The sequence below is a fragment of the Rattus norvegicus genome, chromosome 12 (assembly GCF_021556685.1).
Source record: "Rattus norvegicus strain SHRSP/BbbUtx chromosome 12, alternate assembly SHRSP_T2T, whole genome shotgun sequence".
NCBI lineage: Eukaryota > Metazoa > Chordata > Mammalia > Rodentia > Muridae > Rattus > Rattus norvegicus.
In genome coordinates, this window is record NC_141545.1 from 11,248,394 (window position 1) to 11,268,041 (window position 19,648).

At 46.0% G+C, this 19,648-nt stretch overlaps 1 protein-coding gene across 11 annotated transcripts in view; it reads right to left on the reverse strand.

Annotated features, from left to right (window-relative positions):
* Fry (FRY microtubule binding protein) overlaps positions 1-19,648 on the reverse strand; it is a 394,540-nt gene that overhangs the window by 204,225 nt on the left and 170,667 nt on the right. For 4 of the 11 annotated variants that reach the window (XR_015633958.1, XR_015633959.1, XM_087578219.1 and 1 more), the window contains exon 1: positions 1,917-2,176. Coding sequence is in view for 2 of the 4 variants with exons in the window: in XM_087578219.1 (XP_087434345.1) it covers positions 1,917-1,977 (61 nt within the window). In the remaining 2 variants the exon portion in view is untranslated. 11 annotated transcript variants of the gene reach the window in all.

Consider the following 19,648-nt stretch of genomic DNA (forward strand, 5'->3'; position numbering starts at 1 on the left):
AGACAGACAAACAGAAGGAAGGAAAGATAGACAGGCATGGCAAGACAAGGAGTGATGAGCAAAGAAGGGAGAGTGTGAAGAAAAGGACTGCCTTATTAAAGCAAGAGGGTCTGCAGCAGGACCAGGAAGCCACCGCACAGAAATCTAAAGCATTTCACATGAATACTGCCAAGATGGGAGTGTTTCACAGTTTGTTTGGTTTTTTTTTTTTTTTTGGTTTTTTTTTTTTTAATTAAAGTGCCCCAAACTGTAAGGTTTATCAATTATGTGCTTTTTTTTATATTGACACAATTTTCAAAGGGAAAACTTCCCTAGCTCATACTCCGGAGACCAAAGAAGGAAGAGGCCAAATAATGTCTAGCGGAGGTTGTATTCCCAGAAATGGAAACGTTATCATCATACCCAGGTACCTAACAGTATCAGCACAGATGCTATTGTAGAATAATTAACAAGTCCTTCTGTCTACCAAATCTTTCATCAATCATTTTTAATAAACGACCTGTTTCTCCTCTATCAGGGCTACGGGCTGAGGCTTCCCATTTACAAATTAGCTTTTCCTACCACCAAGAGGGATAAACAGACACTATCCAGGGTGCCTGTAATTAACCTTGTCATGGGAGTTTTGTCTTGCTAATCTTTTCGAACGGTTATGGGATATTTAAATTTTTCAGTCCAGGGAGCCTACAAGATGGCTTATCATATAAAAGTGTGTGACATCAAGACTGATGGCCTGAGTTCAACTCCTGGGATCCACATCATAGAAGAAAAGAATTCTACCCACAACCCACATACTGGCCTACTCAGGAACATACATGTAAGCCCATGTTTGTTCGTTCTCTCTCTCTCTCTCTCTCTCTCTCTCTCTCTCACACACACACACAGAGAGAGAGAGAGAGAGAGACAGAGACAGAGACAGAGACAGAGACAGAGACAGAGAGACAGAGAAAGCAATAAATGTAATTTTTTAAAAGGCGATTGGGGTTGGAGAGATGGCTCAGTGGTTGAGTGCTGGCTGCTCTTTCAGAGGACCCAGGTTCAGTTCCCAGCACCCTTGTGGTGGCTCACAACCACCTATATAACTCCAGTTTCAGGGGATCTGGTGCCCTCTTCTGATCTCCCCAGGCACCAAGCACATGTGTGGTGCATATATATATATATATATATATATATATATGTATGTATGTATGTAGGTGAACACTCATAAGATATGTATAAACAAAGACACACTTTTAAAGTCCAACTCGGAGAGAACATATCTGACAAAGGAATGGTTGGCACGTGGTCTGTACCTATTTAGTGTTGACCAACACGAATCCTGATTTTAATTCACTAACAAAAAAAATAAAAATAAAAAAGGAAAAGCATTTTTATGATTTGAATGTTGGAGAAGGCTAAGTCAGAAGGCACGGGAAATGCTAAATTTGGGGTGCTTTCCACATTTAGAATGAAATGGGGGAGGGGTTTACACAAGTACATAGAATATATCACACTTTTACTGAAATATCAAATTCTGTAGCATCAACAATTTCCCAAATACTCGCAAGTCATTCCCTTGGGTCAGCCATTTTTCAGCACAGCCATGTAAAACACAGGAAAAAAAAAAAAAAAAAAAAAAAAACAAGAACAAACAAACAAACCCATCCATCCCAGCTGCTTGTTCATGGACCCATACAAAAGTAGAACTCTTACTCTTAAGATGTTACAGACCCAAACAGAAGGCCTAAAAGGCCTTGGTTCCTGTCTGAGGAGCCCAGTTCTAAGTCAGTCCCTGTGCCCAAAGGAAAAGGCTCCCCTCCCCTCCCTTCCCCCACCCCGTCTCCGGCCACCCCACTCCTCAAGAGGAAGAGGGGGAGGAAGTCTCCTGCTCTCAGTCTGAAGACTTCCCACCACCCCACAGAACAACCCTTCAAACCTACCCAGACCTTTGATGAGGCTGATCACACAGGATCTTCTCCAACAAGCCGTTGTCATCTCCATGGGCCTGAAGTGAAATCCGAACGGCCCAGACTAGCAACACAGAGACTACGTCTCAAAACCAAAAGGCACAAGGACCGGTCCCATGGTCCCGCTGCTCGCAGCTACCATAAGGTCCAAGGTGTATTTTTCGTCAGATGAGGACAAAACCCCTACGAATTAAAACAGGCCTCCCATCCAGGGCGGGCTGCTCGTACCAGCTGCACAGTGTGACAGTGAGCTATAACTCAGAGTGCCCCGGTCTGTCTATATTTATCCACGAGGACATACTATACTGACAGATTAGCGAAGCCGCTCCGGGCACTCCAGGAACATGAGCCGGACCCGCAGCGTGTCCTAACAGTCCGCGCAAACCAAATCCACGTGCCACCCCGCCCCAGAGCCCACTGCTGGAGCTTGTGTTTCCCGTGCCGGAGAAACCTCAGGGCAGAGATAAGACAGCGTGGATGAGAAGCGGTTGCTCTGGGAAGCAGGGCCCCTGGGCTACAAGTACAAACAGCTTTAAACAGCTTACATTCGTCCAGACAAGACTCAGAGTGGAGAATTCCTGCTGGAAGCCAAGAGTCAGCGAGAAACCACGCGCCCGAGGGAAAACAGAACGCGGGACACCTGTTGATGTAGCTTGTAAATATCAGAGGTGATTGGTTTTACATTTGACAATAACGACGACAACAACAAAGAAGCTAGTATTCACTAATATTAAGTGTGCTGCCTCAAAAGAAATAAGCAACAGGCTACAGTGGGTAAGAAAAGTAATTGTCTTTGAGACAGGTTTCCCTAGGTAGCCCAGGCTATCGTGGAACTCAATATGTAGACCAGGTTGGCCACAAACCCACGGAGCCTGCCTGCCTGAGCCTGAAAGCTGGGATTAAAGGCACAAACCACAACACCCCAGGCTGTACAAATTGATCTTTCAAAAGTATTATCCTCAGAAGAATTCCATGAGGTCAATGAAAATCTTCCCCAGCACAGACACAGCTGCGAAGAGCCGGAATCCCAAGTCATTTTCTATTCTTGACTGGGACTAATTGAATGTTTTTCTTCAGTAATGGAGGCTGGAATTACAAAAGCAGCATTGGAGGAGAGGTGCCGGATGAAGGGAGAGCGGACACATTCCCCAGGGAGGGGGAAGAATGTCCAATTACCCAAACGAACATTTAGAGAGAGAGTCCAATAGCAGCAGAGATGCCTCCCATGTCCCCCTGCAGCCTGCATGCTCCGGACTCAGAGTTTATTTTTACAGAGCTGGCTGTGATGGCAGCGTGGCTTCAGTGACACCTGATTAAAGAATCCAAAATAATCCTAAGACAACACTGTGCCTGTGGAGGTGTCTGTGTTTGGTGGTGGCCGGGGTGGGGGTGGGGGGGTGGGGGTGGGAGTGGGGACGTGAGGTTTGAGTTCCGTTTCTAACTTGAGAATCCTGGTTTTTGTTTTTTGTTTTTGTAAAGTGTTGTTTGTAAGCCTCGGGGCTCTTGTGTCATTAGTCTTACAAGTGATATGATCTGTAATTCAGCTCACAGAACACTGCTTAAAACAGTGGACATAGAGGAAAAATGATTTGTTTGTTTGCTTGTTAGAGGCGCCTCTGGTAGCTGAGAAGCTGGGCTCAGGGTGACTTTGAATTGAGGACTCTCCTGGATTCTCTTTTCAACCGCCAGCCTTTGAGCTTTTGTTTTGTTTTGAGACAAAGTAGCTGATGTTAGGCTTGAACTCCTCATCTTCCGGCCTTGGTTTTACAAACACTCAGATTACAGCCATGCACCGCCAAGCCTAGATTTTTGGTTTGTGTAGGCTGATCTCAAAACACTGATCCCCTGGCACACGACTCTTGGCTTATCTTTCACTCCTTGTATAGATGCTAATTATCCAACAAAATAAACCAGAAAGAGTAGAAAAGCAGGCTAACCCCGCCCCCTCTCCGTGTGTGTGTGTGTGTGTGTGTGTGTGTGTGTGTGTGTGTGTGTGTGTGTGTGTGCGCGCGCGTGCGCGCGCGCGCGCGCTTGTAAGAGCACGAGTGTAGACCAGAGGTCTACGAGGGGTGTCTTCTTTCCATTTTGAGATATCTCACTGAACCCACAGTTCACTGACTGGATAGTTACTAAGCTCCTGGGAGGTGACATGTCTCCCACCACTCACTCCTCTCACCTCACCAGCACTGGTTACAGAAGCGCACGAGTCTCTGTTGCCAGCTTTTTCCTTCAGTGCCGGAAATCTGAACTCAGGGGCTCAGGCTTGCGCTTGCGCACCAGGCCCTGTACTGACTGGGTGGAATCATTTCAGCCAAAAAGAAGGAGCTACTTTTCAGGGTGGAATTGAACTTGATTTGGCCCCAGATCCTTCCCATGTAGTAACTGGAAGTCTTCGCAGTGACCTTAAATGGGAGGCAGCTGCCATTCCTGTGTGAGCCCGTGTGAAAGAATAAAAACCCATTGCCCAGAGGTTGGGGATTTAGCTCAGTGGTAGAGCGCTTGCCTAGCAAGCGCAAGGCCCTGGGTCCGATCCCCAGCTCAAAAAAAAAAAAAAAAAAACCATTGCCCAAGGTCATTCAGACTGGCTCGAATGTCACAACGTTTATTAATTTTTTATTCTAGCACCTTGCTTTCTTCATATGAATTAGAACTGCTAAACAATGGTAATCTCAGAGGTTCTGCTTAAGAATCCATCTCTCGGGGCTGGGGATTTAGCTCAGTGGTAGAGCGCTTACCTAGGAAGCGCAAGGCGCTGGGTTCGGTCCCCAGCTCCGAAAAAAAGAACCAAAAAAAAAAAAAAAAAGAATCCATCTCTCTTTTTTTTTTTTTTTTTTTTTACTTTTCTATTTTTCGGAGCTGGGGTCCGAACCCAGGGCCTTAAGCGCTCTACCACTGAGCTAAATCCCCAGCCCAAGAATCCATCTCTTGAGCTGGAGAGATGGCTCAGAGGTTAAGAGCACTGGCTGCTCTTTCAGAGGTCCTGAGTTCAATTCCCAGCAACCACAGGGTGGCTCACAACCCTCTGTAATGGGATCCGATGCCCTCTTCTGGTGACAATGACAGTATAAATAAATCTTTTAAAAAGAGAAAGAGAAAGAGAGAGAGAGAGAGAGAGAGGGAGAGAGAGAGAGAGAGAGAATCCAGTGACAGTGTACCCACATACATAAAATAAATTAATTAATTAAAAAGAAAAAGTCAACTCTTACAAGTTTTAATTTTTTAAAGGCAGAAATGTCCCAAAAATAAAACCCATCCAGTTGACATCTAGAGGTGACTCTGTACTTTAGAGAAAGTTCTCATTATACAACCCAGACTACTCTTGTACTCACAATCCTCCTGCCTCAGCTTCAAGAGGGATGGTATCATAGGTATGTGCTGCCATGTCCAGCAAAAGCAATTTCTTTGATGACGTCCTCCGTTCCTGACCTATTCCAACTTACCTCCCCCACTCTCCCTCCCTCCCTCCCTCCCTCCCTCAGCACCTTTCCCCATCCACCCTCAACTCACTATGTAGTGGAGGATGGATCTTGGGTGCCTGATGTTCCTACGTTCATGTCTAGGCGCTGAGCTCATAGGCGTGATGACCCCAGTTTGTGTACTGCTGGGGATTGAACCCAGGGCTTCATGCAACCCAGACAAGCACTGCAGCTCCTGAGTCACACACATCGATAGCTGCACATGGCCCATTTTCTCCTCTAGTAGACAATCCCAAGAAGCTTGTCCTCCAACTGCAAGGTATGTGGAGCTAAACAACAAATTACAGGGTGGGACAAGGTCACTGACAGGGTGAAGAGACAGCTGTCCAACTGTCAGCAGATGGCCAGCGTTGAAAATAAAATTGGAAGACAGCAAAAAGGCAGATTTACAGCCCATAAAGAATAGCAAGCTAAGTATATTTTAATAATCATAAAAAAGGCAGACCTTGCCAGTTCAAGAACCCTAGAGATAACAACATGTTAAATAGGGGCTGGGGATTTAGCTCAGTGGTAGAGTGCTTACCTAGGAAGCGCAAGGCCCTGGGTTCGGTCCCCAGCTCCGAAAAAAAGAACCAAAAAAAAAAAAAAAAGACAATCTTTAATAAAAAAAAATTTCTGATATCCTGACTTGTTTGGGTGTAGATGGTTTTCTCTACTACTGACACATGGAGAAGACAGTGAAACAAACAATCTAGAAAGGACTCAATCTTTTTTTTTTTCTTTTTCTTTTTTCTTTTTTTCGGAGCTGGGGACCGAACCCAGGGCCTTGCGCTCGCTAGGCAAGCGCTCTACCGCTGAGCTAAATCCCCAACCCCTGAAAGGACTCAATCTTAAATCATTATTATAAATTGAAATGTTTTGACATTGCACGGGATAAACATCAAGAGTAGAGGGGTTGGGGATTTAGCTCAGCGGTAGAGCTCTTGCCTAGCGAGCGCAAGGCCCTGGGTTCGGTCCCCAGCTCCGAAAAAAAGAAAAAAAAAAGGAAAAAAAAAAGAGTAGAAGAAACTGGGGTTGGAGAGATGGCTCAATGATTAAGAGCCCTGGTTGTTCTTCCAAAGGACCTGGGTTCAAATCCCAGCACTTACGTGGTGGCTCATAACCGTCTTCACTCCAGTTCAAAGGAATCTGGCCCCTTCTGCTCTCTAAGAGAACTGCACGTAAGTAGTGTACATATAGGCCAATGCTCATATACATAAAATAAAACGAATTCATCTTTAAGGCCTAGAGAAGGGGCCCAGCGGTTAACAGTCTTTGCAGCTCTTCCAGAGGACCCCAGTTCTATTCCCAACACTCACCAACACTCACTCATGTTGGGTAGTTCACAAATGCTTGTAACTCCAGTTCCAAGGAGGCCAACATCCTCTCCTGGCTTTCAAGGGCACCCACCCACACATGTGGTACAAACATACACATATATACACACGAACAAAAGTAGTAAAAATTTAAAAAGTGAGTCTTAAAATAAAAACAAATTTAAGAATAAGAAATTTACATGCAAGTCATTTATTAATAATTCTACATCCATCCCATACACTTTCAAGTATGTTAGTATAATTTACAGTTAACTTTAAAAAAATGAACTGGATTTCTGGCACGTTTAATAAACAGTTCCACCGTAGCCCTCACATGTTGGGACGAACGGCTTTAAAGGTTATTTTTTTCTTTAATCCTAATTGCATAATTTTTTTTCCTTTCCAGCAGGCAACACATGCCTGTACTCCTGGTATTAAGGAACTTGAGGTAGGAGGGAAGTGAGTTCCAGGATAGCCAGGGAGGTAAGACGCCATCACAAAACATAAACAAAGATCAGCTAGCAAGACCTCAAATACTATTCAGTTCAAGTCAAAGGCCACGCCCCCACTTCCAGAGGCCAGTAAGTTTGCGCTTGCATACAGGAAGGGGTGTGGCCAACAGAGATGTTTAGAAGCCTGGAGTCAGGGGAAGCCTGTAGTCTATTCTCAGTAACTACTTCGCTTACCCTGCTCACCATAATTTCCCCACCCTATTATGAGAAGCAACAAAGGTCGTTAGACACCAGCTTACATACTGCTGGAAGAAATTGTATTTAAGAAATACTGAATAGCAACAAAGGTCGTTAGACACCAGCTTACGTACTGCTGGAAGAAATCATATTTAAGAAATACTGAATAGCTAGGGGCCTATGGGAAGATCCACTTCTCCCTGAGGCACTAAGTAGGAGTTAGCCACCGGTAGAAGGTCAAACAAATAGTGAAAGGTGAAACAAATAGTATGACAATGAGCTTTTTATTGCTTATTGTTAGCACTACCGATGCTCATTAACCTAAGTTGACTTCCTAATTGATGGCTGTTAAACTCTTCCTGCTGCACTGGGCTGTCTTAAGTAGAGGGCTGTTAGCCAGGCTGCCCTCACGTTGGTACACGTGATGTGATGGCTTCAGTACAAACCCCATTCCCAAAGACCCGACCCGGGCCAGGATTGGTTAAATAGCTTGTAGTGTGCATCAGCCTTTCCCCTAAGGAGAAGCCTCAGTGAACTCTAGATGATCCATCCTGCAGCCTTAGCTACCCAGCGCTCGCCCCTTGAGGAGGGGACAACTTGGGGGACGGTGGCAAGGGGACACAGTTTGCCTAGTTGCCTTGGGACAGAATACAGTGGCTCCTGCAAATGGGATGAGGCCTTGACTAGGTGTAAGCACAACCATTCATTTGCATGATTGGTGTAAACACTACATTTGCTTGTAGGTCTACAGTGAAGGGCACAAGTCCCCCTTTCAGTCTACATTAACCAGCTCTTCTGGTCACCTCCTGAGCAGGCTAGGGGAACATTCTTGTGGGCTGACTTACCTGGTATTGCAAACTTAGGCCCAATGAAAAAGGCTTACAATCCCAGCACCCAGGAAACTCCTAGGTATGAGGCTAGCCTGGGCTACATAGGAAGTTCCAGGCCAACTGACAAAAAATAAAACAAAAAGGGTCTTTTCCCAAGTGATTTGTGTGTGTGTGTGTGTATTTCTCTCTTCCTCTTCCTCCCCTCTCCTCCCACCCTCTCTCTCTCTCTCTCTCTCTCTCTCTCTCTCTCTCTCTCTCTCTCTCTCTCTCTCTCTCCCCCCTCTCTCCTTCCCCACCCCCCTAACCAGGGTTTCCTCTGTAGTTCCAGCGTGTCTTGAGTTCACTTTGCAAGCAAGTATGAGCCACCAAACCAGGTTTCCCTCTGCTCTTTTCTTTACTTTGCATACAGTAGGCCAAGCTGGTAAAAGGACTGCAGTGGCAGTGGAAATGCAGTGGTGGCTGTCCGGCTGTGGCAGTGGCATGGACAATGTCCGTGACAGCAGCAGGAGCTCTAAGGACCGTGTGTGGCAGCATCCTAGGCTCTGGCGCTCCGCCGCCAACTGCCACCAAACGTCAAAGGTCGAGGAATCCTGATCTCCCAGGTCTACACAAAAGCTGAGCATAGGAAGCTAAGAGCATTAGAGGTGGGGGTGGGTGTCTGTGAGAGCTATGCCAATAGAGGGCGCCACCTGCTACTGCTTTTGCGCACCGCTACCATCTGGTTATCAAAAGTGGGTGGGGATGGGGGCACAAGCTGCTGAGGGGGGTCTGGCAAGGCCGCTCAGTGGGCAGAGGTGCTATAGTACAAGTCTGACCTCCTGAGCTTGATCGTGGTGCTCCGTAAACTTGGCCTATGACCTTAACATGCAGACCACAGCATGCGCATGCGCATGCGAGTCCCCACGCACTAGTTTTCTAAAACTGCCTCAAACTAGCGCCGAAGCTTCTCTTCTACCCTGATTTCTACTAAGAAAGAGTGACAGGCTAGCTGTCAGTGCCATCGCCTACACAATCCAAACCCTTGAAATGAGAAGAAAGATAATCAATGGGTCTGTCGTGGACGATTTCCTCGCTGTGTAAACCCCATGTGTCTCCAAAGTAAGGCTCTACAGTATAACCCTCCCTGCATTCCTGATGCTTACCTCTCGCCTTCCTCAACAGCTTCAGATACCATTACAGAAAGTCACCACTGATGGAAATGCAGGGGACACTAACCAGGTGGCTCCCAACTCCTCATGATGAGGCTCCAATCCAATCCCTACACCTAAGCCTCAGGGAACACCCGGAAGATACGGTGAAAGAGTACAGAGAAGCAGGATGTCTGATGGGAGATAGGGCCTTCGAGACATCGCAGGGAAGCCACAGCCATGAATTCCCAACAATATGGCCGCCTACAGAAGTTCTACACAACGACAAGGCCAACATTTGGGAATGGGGTGGATCTCCTAAGGCTTCAACCCCTAGATAAAGAGTCACAGACAGTTGATGGCTGCTGGGAGAGGGAGAATCAGTCTCTCTGCCTGGAATAAGACCTCTGAATGGTTATCCAATCCCAAGCGGCCATACAGTTATGTATATGTAGTTATGAACAATACTAAAGGGCTCAGTTGGTTATATTAATTAAAAAAATGAAACACACAAAACCAGACAAATATTTTAAAGGTAAAGTTTTAGAACCAATCTTAGCCATTAAGTGGTTACGTTTAATTTGTCCACGGATGTACATGTCAGTCTTTCTAAAAATGTAGTATATCCACACATTAAGATATGGATCTAAATTCAGCAGTTCTTAAGAGATGCCAGTGTTAAGAGGATTGTATCTTTCCATACATAGCCTGGGAGAGAATACATTCAATCCAGTTAAGAAAGGTTTCAGGGCCGAGAGACCTCTGAGGCTGCTGTGAGAACATTTGGGTCTCGTGAGCAAACATCACCTACAGCCTTGCCTCAGCCCTGCAGAAACGGAAGCAAGAGCAAACAACCCAGGGAAGACAATGTATCACTGTGTCTGGGAGGAAAGCCTTTCAACAGACTCCCAGCATTGGTCTAAAGACATACTCCGAGAACAAAGGCCACCTAGAACAGTCAACAGGAGGGCCTCTAGGAAACACAGGTGTGTGTTGTCACAAGGTGTGTGCCTCTGGACCCTGGCCACTGGTAAGGCAGTGTTCTTCCGACCAGGTGTGCCTCACCCGCCCACTCCCTCAAAGATGCGCTGTAGTCTTCCAGGGATCAACTCTTCTCTGGGAAATGACCAGGTCAGCTAGCCCCACCTGGGTGAGGAGATTCATGTGGGAGTCTGTGTTAGCAAGAAAGCAAGGGAAACGGGAATGGAAGTTTCTTTAAAAACTGTAAAAGTATTTTATGCAGATGGGTGTTTTGAGGGTATGTATGTCTGTGCGTCACAGGCATGCAGTGCCCTTGGAGCCTAGAAGAGACTGTTGAATCTTCTGGAACTAGAGTTACAAACAGTTGTGAGCTCCACTTATGAGTGCCTGGGATTGAATTCAGGTTCTCTCTGCAAGAGCAGCCAGTGCTCTTAACTACTGAGCCATCTCACCAGCCCTTAGAAATGGCTTTGCCGAAAGCACTGACTCCTGAGTTGGACCCACAAAATGACTAAAAGCACCATGAAAAATCGTCACGTCTGTGTGCATTCCGTGCTTGTACTGTACCCAAAGACACAGGCACGCAGCCATGTCCTTAGAGGGTTAAACGGTGGTGCTGAGTCATCCTGGAATCCTGGAATAGCCAACCTTCACAGGGTAAAGAGGGCAACTGTCCATGGGCTTTAGATGTCCCCTAAAGCAGAAGCACCCATCTCCTAACAGCCACCTTGTCCCTCAAGCGATGAAGACTTCTCTGTGCCACCTCAGAGGACCATGGCAGAAACAGTACTGAACCTTCATCCAGGTTCCTTCGTTACGCATAACCTTGCCACAGTTCTCCCTCTGTGTAAGCCTATAGTTCAAGTCATGACCCTAAGGTCGGCCTTGGGGCTCGGTGGGAGATCGTCACAGGAGATGGAGCGGGAAGACTGAGAGCACGAGGGAGCAGATGTCTATAGAGCTTTTGCCAGATACGACTGCAGCGCGGGTGGACACACGAACTCGGAGTGGTTCGGATTGCATGCATGAGATCAAGACACCTAAATTCCCAGTGTGGGAGGATGGGGGAGGGACTCATGGACTCCCACACCTAGCTGAGGGGATACTGGCCACAGATGACTGCTGGGGGAGGAAAAACTAAGGTTTCTTCAGAGATGTGGCCCCTGGGCCACATCTATCCCATAACTATGCACATATAGGCAACACTGAATAGATTCAGTGTGTGTGCGTGTGTGTGCGTGTGTGCGTGTGTGTGCGTGCGTGCATGCACGCACAAAGAGAGAACAAGAGAGAAGAGAATACAGATTCCATTGGGAGGGATGGGAAAGAATTGGAGAGGGAATGGGGACGTTCTTTGATCCAAATACATTATACGCATGTATAAATATTAAACATTTTTTTTCTTTTTTCTTTTTTTCGGAGCTGAGGACTGAACCCAGGGCCTTGCGCTTGCTAGGCAAGCGCTCTACCACTGAGCTAAATCCCCAACCCCAATATTAAACATTTTTAAAAGGGGTCACTAGGTTCCTTTATCTCCTCCAAATGTCACCACATTGAACAAATCTCCCTCTGCCTTTTATGATTATCTGTTTAATCCGCCTGTCAGGATGGGAGGCCACACCTGGCTTGTTAGGATTTCTGGGGCCTAGGTTTGTTTCGTTCTGTTCTGTTTTTTTGCCCTAAAAACTTCTGTTACAAAACCACACAAGCAGGCATAATAAAGAGAAGAACAACAAAACCCCGTGAGGTTTGCCCAGACTCCCCCCGTTCTCCCCTTCATAGAGCCTTGCAGAGTTCGTACCTCAAACACTGTCACAGAATCCAGGAGCTACCACAAAATCTATGTACCGTATGTGCACAGATTATTACATACAGTATCATGGCACGTAAGCCAAACAAGTGTGTTTAGTTGTTAAACCCTCGGCAAACCGCACACACCAAGTCCAAAGAATAGTTAAACAAGCCCACCCGACCGAAGGCATTCACACAGTGAATGACAAAAGTGGGCAGTGCTGTTGAGTTTAAAGCGTGCTTCCTAGTATCCCTTAACAGCTAAGGACAGCTCTCAAATAGCTGCCCACAACAGCAGCAAAAAACACGTGCTCAAAAGACACCCTGCTAACAGCAAAAGGTAAACACATCTGCAGAGGTTTCATTTAAAAATCTCTATGCAAACAAATGACAGTGGGCAACCAGCCCTGAATGGCCCTCCACTGGAGTCCAGGTCTGCACAGTTAGGAGGGAGAACAAATCAGCAGCTAACAAAGCATCATTTGAACCAGGATTTGCAAATCTAAAATTTTTGGCTGCCTTTTATAATACTAAACCTTTTTAAAAGTATAAATTCAGATGAAATGGTTTCTCTTTACTGTCAACTTGACATAACCTAGGATTTCCTGGGAAGAGAGTCTTAGTAAGAAATCATTTAGGCAGCCTGTGGGCATGTCTGTGGGAGGTTTGTCTTGACTAATTGTGGTGGGAAGACCCATCCCACTGTAGGCAGCACCATTCCCCAGACAGAAAGGAGGTCCTTGATGGTTTAAGTAGAGAAAACAAATACTAGTTAGAAAGTAGGCAGGAAAGGATCCATGTTTACTTGGAGACAGCTATTTCTTCCTATTTCTCCACATTCACACCAGCCGACATCCTGTGTTACCCATCCGTCCTGATAAGTAAGCTTCATTCCATCCAGCTTGCCCTGGTGCACAATGGTGCCTGTATATCCTGAGGGCAGAAGTAGACCCCCGGTGAGCACTGAATTTTGTTAACTCTGATGGTTTGAACAAGAATGGTCCCCATGGGCTTACATATTTGAATGCTTAGTCTCCAGTTGGTGGAAATATTTGGGAAGGATCAGGAGGTGAGGCCTTGTTAGACATGGTACGTCCCTGAGGGTAAGCTTTGTGGTTTTGAGGGCCCAGGCCAGGACATCTTAGCCCTCTAGAATCTGTCCCTCACCCTGTATGCCTCTTTCTGCCTCTTGGTTGCTGCCTTAAGATGTGAGCTCTCAGTCGATGCTCCAGTCCTGCGTGCCCACTTGCTGCTTTGCTTCTCTCTTAAAGGTCTTAACTCACCCTCGGGAACTGGAAGGCCCTCCGTGAACTCGTTTTTTGTATAAGTTGCCTTAGTCAGCAACTTATACAGTAACAGCAATAGAAGGAACTAGATAGGAACCATTCACTCACATACGGTGACACCCTATGAAGGGTTGTATTCATCTAGGACACTATGGAATCTCATATGTACCCAATAGGCTAAAACTTAACATCTATATTAGGCTCATTATAAAGTCAGCAACAAGGATTAATAACGAAATGGAATAAAAGTTGTCGGAATGGGAACTTGAGCTCAGTTGTGGTGTATACAGTAGGAGCCCACTAGAAAGGGCGAGTCGTGGGATGGAATCTCACCCTACTATTCTGCGTGGCAACTTGTGAAGCTGTCCATTAATATTTCCAAACAGCAGTTAGCTGGAGACTGAAAGCGCAGAATGTAGAAGTGTAGACAGGAACGATGGCCGTGCCTCGCACCACCGAACTCTGACGCTTACAAGCCATCCTTGCTGGTTTGACTTAGAAGCAAATCTAAGCAAGAATGTTACACACAGAAATGGACTGAGTAAGAAAAGAATTGATATTGTCTCTAACAAATCAAATAGCAATTTTTCCATTAAGTTACATTTTGTTTTTTTGTTTTTCAAGACAGAGTCTCATTTGGCTCAGGCTGGCCTTGAATTCCCTATGCAGCCCTAGGTGAGCCTGAACTTCCAATCTCTTCCCTCTACCTTCCAAGTAGCAGGATTTTATTATTTTTTTATTATTTTTCATTTTATATGTGTGTGTGTGTTTGTACGTGTGTGTGAGTAGAAGTGTGAGTAGAAGTGTGTATGAGTGTGTGTTTGCATGTTTGAGTGTGTATAAGGGTGTATATGAGTACCAGCATGCATGAATATGGGTATGTGTGAGCATGTGTGTGTGTTTGCATGTGCGGGTGTGTTTAAGTGTGTGTGAGTGTTTGCATGTGTGTGTGCTTGGATGTATGTGAGTGTTTGCATGTGTGAGTGTGTGTTATGTGTTAGTGTATGTTTGCATGTATGTGTGCTTGCATGTGTATGTGTACTTGTGTGTCTATGTTGGCCTGTGTTTGTGTGTGTTTGCATGTAGATACATAAATGTGAGTGCACGTGCCTACAGAGGCCAGAGGCATGTGGTACTTTAGAGCTGAAGTTACAGATGTTACGAGCCACCCGCTGACATGGATTCTTGGACCCAAACAGGGGTCCTCTGGCATAGCAGCACGTGCCCTTACCCACTGATCCGGCATTTCAGCTTCTATACTCAGTTTAGCAATTTTGCCGATAAAGACCTAGTGAAAGAACCAGGTATGGCGGCTGGTGTTCTTGCATTTGGCCAAAGCGGGAGAATTGCCTCAAGTTGAAGGCCAGCCTCGGATACATAGTAAGTACTAGGCTAGCCTAGGTTACACGTAAAGGACCATATCTCTAACAAAATCAAACAACAGAAGACATCAAGGAGGGCGAAAAGACGCAGAGGCTCACGGCTTTTCATTGCAATGGGATCCCTTACCACCGTCGCTGTGGCAGGTGATCATGAAGTCCATTTAACAGGATTGAGAGTCACCATAAAAAACCCACCTCAGGGCGTACTCGGTGGTGGAGTCTCTCCAAGTTTTAACTAACATGGGCGCTACTATTTCATGGGGTCCTGGACTAAACTAAAAGGGGGAGAACCAACATCCGCTCTCTGCTTCCGGAACACTTGCGGCAAGCTCCCTCAGTCCTGCTATCCCTGCCTGTGCACTAAGCCTGACCCTTCGTTCCTTGCATTTCTTTTTGTCAGGTAATTTTTTCACACAAGTAACTAATATAGCCCTCAGTCCCACTGTATTAGTTCCTTTTCTCTTGTTGGGATAAAACACGGGCGACCACAGCAACTTGCAGAAGGAAGTTCATTGGGGCTTCCGGGTCCAGAGGGGTAGCACGCCCATCTTGTTAGCAGGGCATAGCAACACGCTGTAGGCTGGTTGCAGGAGCAAGAAGCTGAGGGCGCAGGGAAGACGTCACAGTGACCTGAAAGTGGGCGGGGCTTTTAACTCTCAAAGGCCATCCCCAGGTCTATACATCCACATCCGCCGGCAACGCCAAACCAAAACCTCCCCCAAACAATCAACTCAGGACCAGTAATTCAAATATCTGAGCCAATGGGGGGGACATGGCTCACTCAAACCATCTCCCCTACCCTGCTCTCAAAGGATTGTGTGACTAGATCAGTCTGCTTGTCTTTCCCCCAACTACACTGTCACAGTTAGTTTTTTGCCAACTTGACACACACCTAGACACGGCTGGGAAGAGAGAGTCTTAACCGAGGAATCGGCTCCGTAACACTAGCCGATGGTGGGATGCTTCATGGCTACGGGGTGCTGAAGTCAGACCCAACTCACCATGGGCGCTGCCATGCCTGGGCAAGGAAGAGGTCCTGGGCTGTTTCTGTTTTTGTTTTTAAAGCGGGCTGAACAAGCCAGAGGTGGCAAGCCACTGACCAGCATTCCTCTGGGTCTCTGCTTCAGTTTCTGCCTTAGCTTCCCTCGGCGATGGACTGCAACCCGTAAGCCAAATTAGCCCTCTCCTTCTCTAGTTACTTTTGGTCTGTGCTTTATCAAATCAAAAAGCACACTGGGAAATCCACTTCGTATTTGGGGCTTGCTGATGTTTTTTTTTTTGTTTTTTTTTTTTTGTTTTTTGTTTATTTGTTTGTTTGGTTTTTTTTTTTAGAACTGAAACAAACAAACAAGCGAAACCCAAACCAAACCCAAACCCAGTTTGCAAAACCAGTCCTCCTTCTGGTAAGGCTCTAGCTAACCAAAGCAGAATATCGGGGATTCAACTGAACCCAATAAGCAAACTGTGGACCCCATGTTGGCATGGCACGTACCATAAATCTATGATCAGACAGTTTCTGTCACTAACTAACCACGGGACTATGAAAACATAACACAGCCTAGGACCAGTACTGTTTTACAAAGGTGATGAGTTCACACGCAGAACAAGGAAAACGGAAATTGTTGAGCATCATTTAGAAGTATTTACTTCTCTTTCATATATACTCCTTCAGCCAAAGTAGAAAGCTTTACTCAAAGGAGATCTGGTAGGGTCTACACGGAGGGCTTAGCAGTTAAGAGCACTTGCGGCTCTCGTAGAGAACACAGGTTCCATTCCCAGCACCCACATGTAACTCCAGTTCTACGGGATACATCGCCCTCTACTGGCCCCCATGGGCATTGCATGTAAGAAGTGCACATACCCCAGACAGACAAATACTCAGACACACAGTTTTAATTTTTTTTTTTTTAAATGAGAAGAAGGGAAGTCTTGTATGAGTCTGGTGAGCAGAATGACAGCCACAGTGTCAGTCATTGCTAAGCGTGATCAGGAAAAAAACCAATTCCCAAATGAAATCTAGACTGGGAAGGTCCGTTTCGTACATTAAGAAATGACTCTTAATGTGGAAAAGTCTAGAAACTACTTAGAAAACCAATTAGCCGAAAAACCCATCTGCCTGTCTCTCCTCATCATAGAACACTTAAGATGTGGCTAGTGAGAGGAGGGGACAGGCTCTGCTGTAATTAATTTAAATCCTAATGTAAAATCCGTATTTGGTTCAGTTATGTGAAAAGCTCTGTAAGTAGGCTCTGAACAATTTGCATATATGTCTCAACTGCAAATTCTATAGGTGTTTGGATGAACTTAAATTTGGCTGTGCTGATAGAGCGAAGTAAGTCTGAAATCCTTTGCTGTTGTTTTCTTTTCAGTTTTTCGTTTTTGTTTCTTGAGACGGGGTTTCTCTTTGTGCAGCCCCGGCTGCCCTGAGACTTCCTCTGCAAACCAGGCAGGCCTCGAACTCACAGATCTGCTTGCTTCTGCCTCCCAAAGGCTGGAATCAGAGGCGTGCACCACCAGAGAGTCTAAAATTCTCACACGTAAGAAAGAAATGTAAAATAGTTCCTAGTCTGATTTTATATATGAAAATGATAATGTTTTAGATATTTAATTTCTGTCGGGTAGGACTATGGAAAAGTTTTAACAAGTGGGGAAGGATTTATGGCTACACCCATGAGGCTTTTGTGGAAGAGGGGCCACACTATGTGTTTATGAGTCAGTAGTGCATAAGGTCATGCTAGTCCACAAGTGAGTGATTAAAATTCTTTTGTATGTTTTTATTTACATATATGTGTGTGTGTGATGCAGATAAGACACATATCCCCATCTTGCCTTCTCTGTGCAAGCTAGCTCTATATTCTGCCACTCCACCATGGCTTCCACTGCAGTGTTTTATACACAGTGTGTCAATGAGGTTCTGTTGATTTACTTAGAAAATTTTAATTGACATAGGTGTGTGTGTGTGTGTGTGTGTGTGTGTGTATTTGTGTATGTACATGCAGATCACATGTACATGCATGTGAGCGCTGGTGCCCTTGGAAGCAAGAGGCACTGGCTCCCTGTGAGCTGGAGTTAGATGGTTATGAGCTGCCTGACAGGGGGATGCCGGGAACTGAACCCTGCTCCTGTGAGAGCGGCCAGTGCCCTTCACCACTGAGCCATCTCTCCTTGTTGATCCGATTAAATCTGCAGATTTCAGCTTTATATTTTTGATGTTGAGGACTGAGCCATGGCCTTTCACACTCTAAGCACATGCTGTGTGACTCAGCTATACCCCTAGTCACTGTCATCGTCACAATTCACATCTACATAGGACGAGGACCTAGAAAAACTGTACAGACTTCCATTAGCAAAGCGGGCAGTCATGTATGCTGACCACCACGATGGCAGAATCACCCACTGTGCCTGGGGATTATTGGTCTTGGAGCAAGGTGAGCTCTGAGGAAAACAGGCTTGACATTCAGGGGCAAATGCAAACTGGCAAGCACTCGTGTGGTTTCCTGTTGGGTCCCTTCTCCTTCCAGCTGCCAGTCCTTTAATTCCCTTCCACCAGCTCTCTCCAGCCAGTCTCCTGCACCCAGCTTCTTCTGCCCTCAGCTACACAGAGTCTTGCTTGACAGGGCTTTTCCACCACACCATGCATCTTTCCCTTCAAAGACCGTTTAAAACTCTCACCATAAAAAGTCGCCCCCTCTCAAATGAAAGGCTGACGGTAATTTTCCCCGTCTGACCATATCCTGGGATGAAGAAATCTGGGGCTCCCAAGTCAGATGGGAGTATGAATCATTAAATATGGATTTAGAAGAGGGGGGCTGTAATACCGCCTAACCTCCCCCATTGTATTCTTCCTTCTGCCCTCATCTGGATTGCTCTAAGCCTGTCTACTTGAATGATCCTAATTAAGCAGTGTTCTGAGAGTAGACGGAATGATGTAGTATAAATGTCACATGGACCAGTGTCCCGCAATGATACCACTGATGAACACCTACTTAAAAACCGAGCCTCTCCAGTTTGCCACGATCACTCGAGGACTGAGAATATTCACCAGGACGCCGATACAAAGTTTCCAATCCAGTGTATACTTCTGTATTAGTTGCATCTCTGCCTTCTTTCCTCTTGTGGTAACTGATCAACAGCCATTATTTAGTACCTATGACCTGAGTCCTCTGTGGCTATCCGACACTGACAAGGTTAGGCCTGGCAGACCAAGTTTACTACAGCTTCCATGAATAAAGGAACAGAGTTGGTGCTGGAAACCTGGCTGGGCAGGATGGCCTGTGACCTGCTGTAAAGGCAAACAGCTTCGGGCATTTCCCCAGGAGTAACTTCCCCAAGTTGACCTGGCGGCCCTGGAAAACACAATGCTGTCCCTAGAGGAGAAAGCACAGTGGAATATGCCCAACTGGAGGACCAAACTGTATCACCCACGAATATAAGAAAAGCAGCTGGCAAGATCACCTCCAACTTCCTGTTAAGAGTAGCGTCTTCAGGGTCCTTCCTGATGTGTGTGTGTGCATGCGTGTGTGTGTGTATGCGTGTATGTGTATGTGAGTGTGTGTATGCATGTGCGTATGCGTGTGTGTGAGCATGTGTGTGTGTGCGTGTGTGCGTGTGTGTGTGTGCATGTGTGTGTATGCGTGTATGTGTATGTGAGTGTGTGTATGCATGTGCGTATACGTGTGTGTGAGCATGTGTGTGTGTGTGCGTGTGTGCGTGTGTGTGTGTGTGTGTGTGTGTGTGTGTGTGTGTACTCACCATACTTCATTTTCCTGGGAGACTGTTACATAGCCAAGGTGCATAGACATCCCCAAATTGTCTCAAAGTAAACCAGGAGGCTAAATAGTATCATTA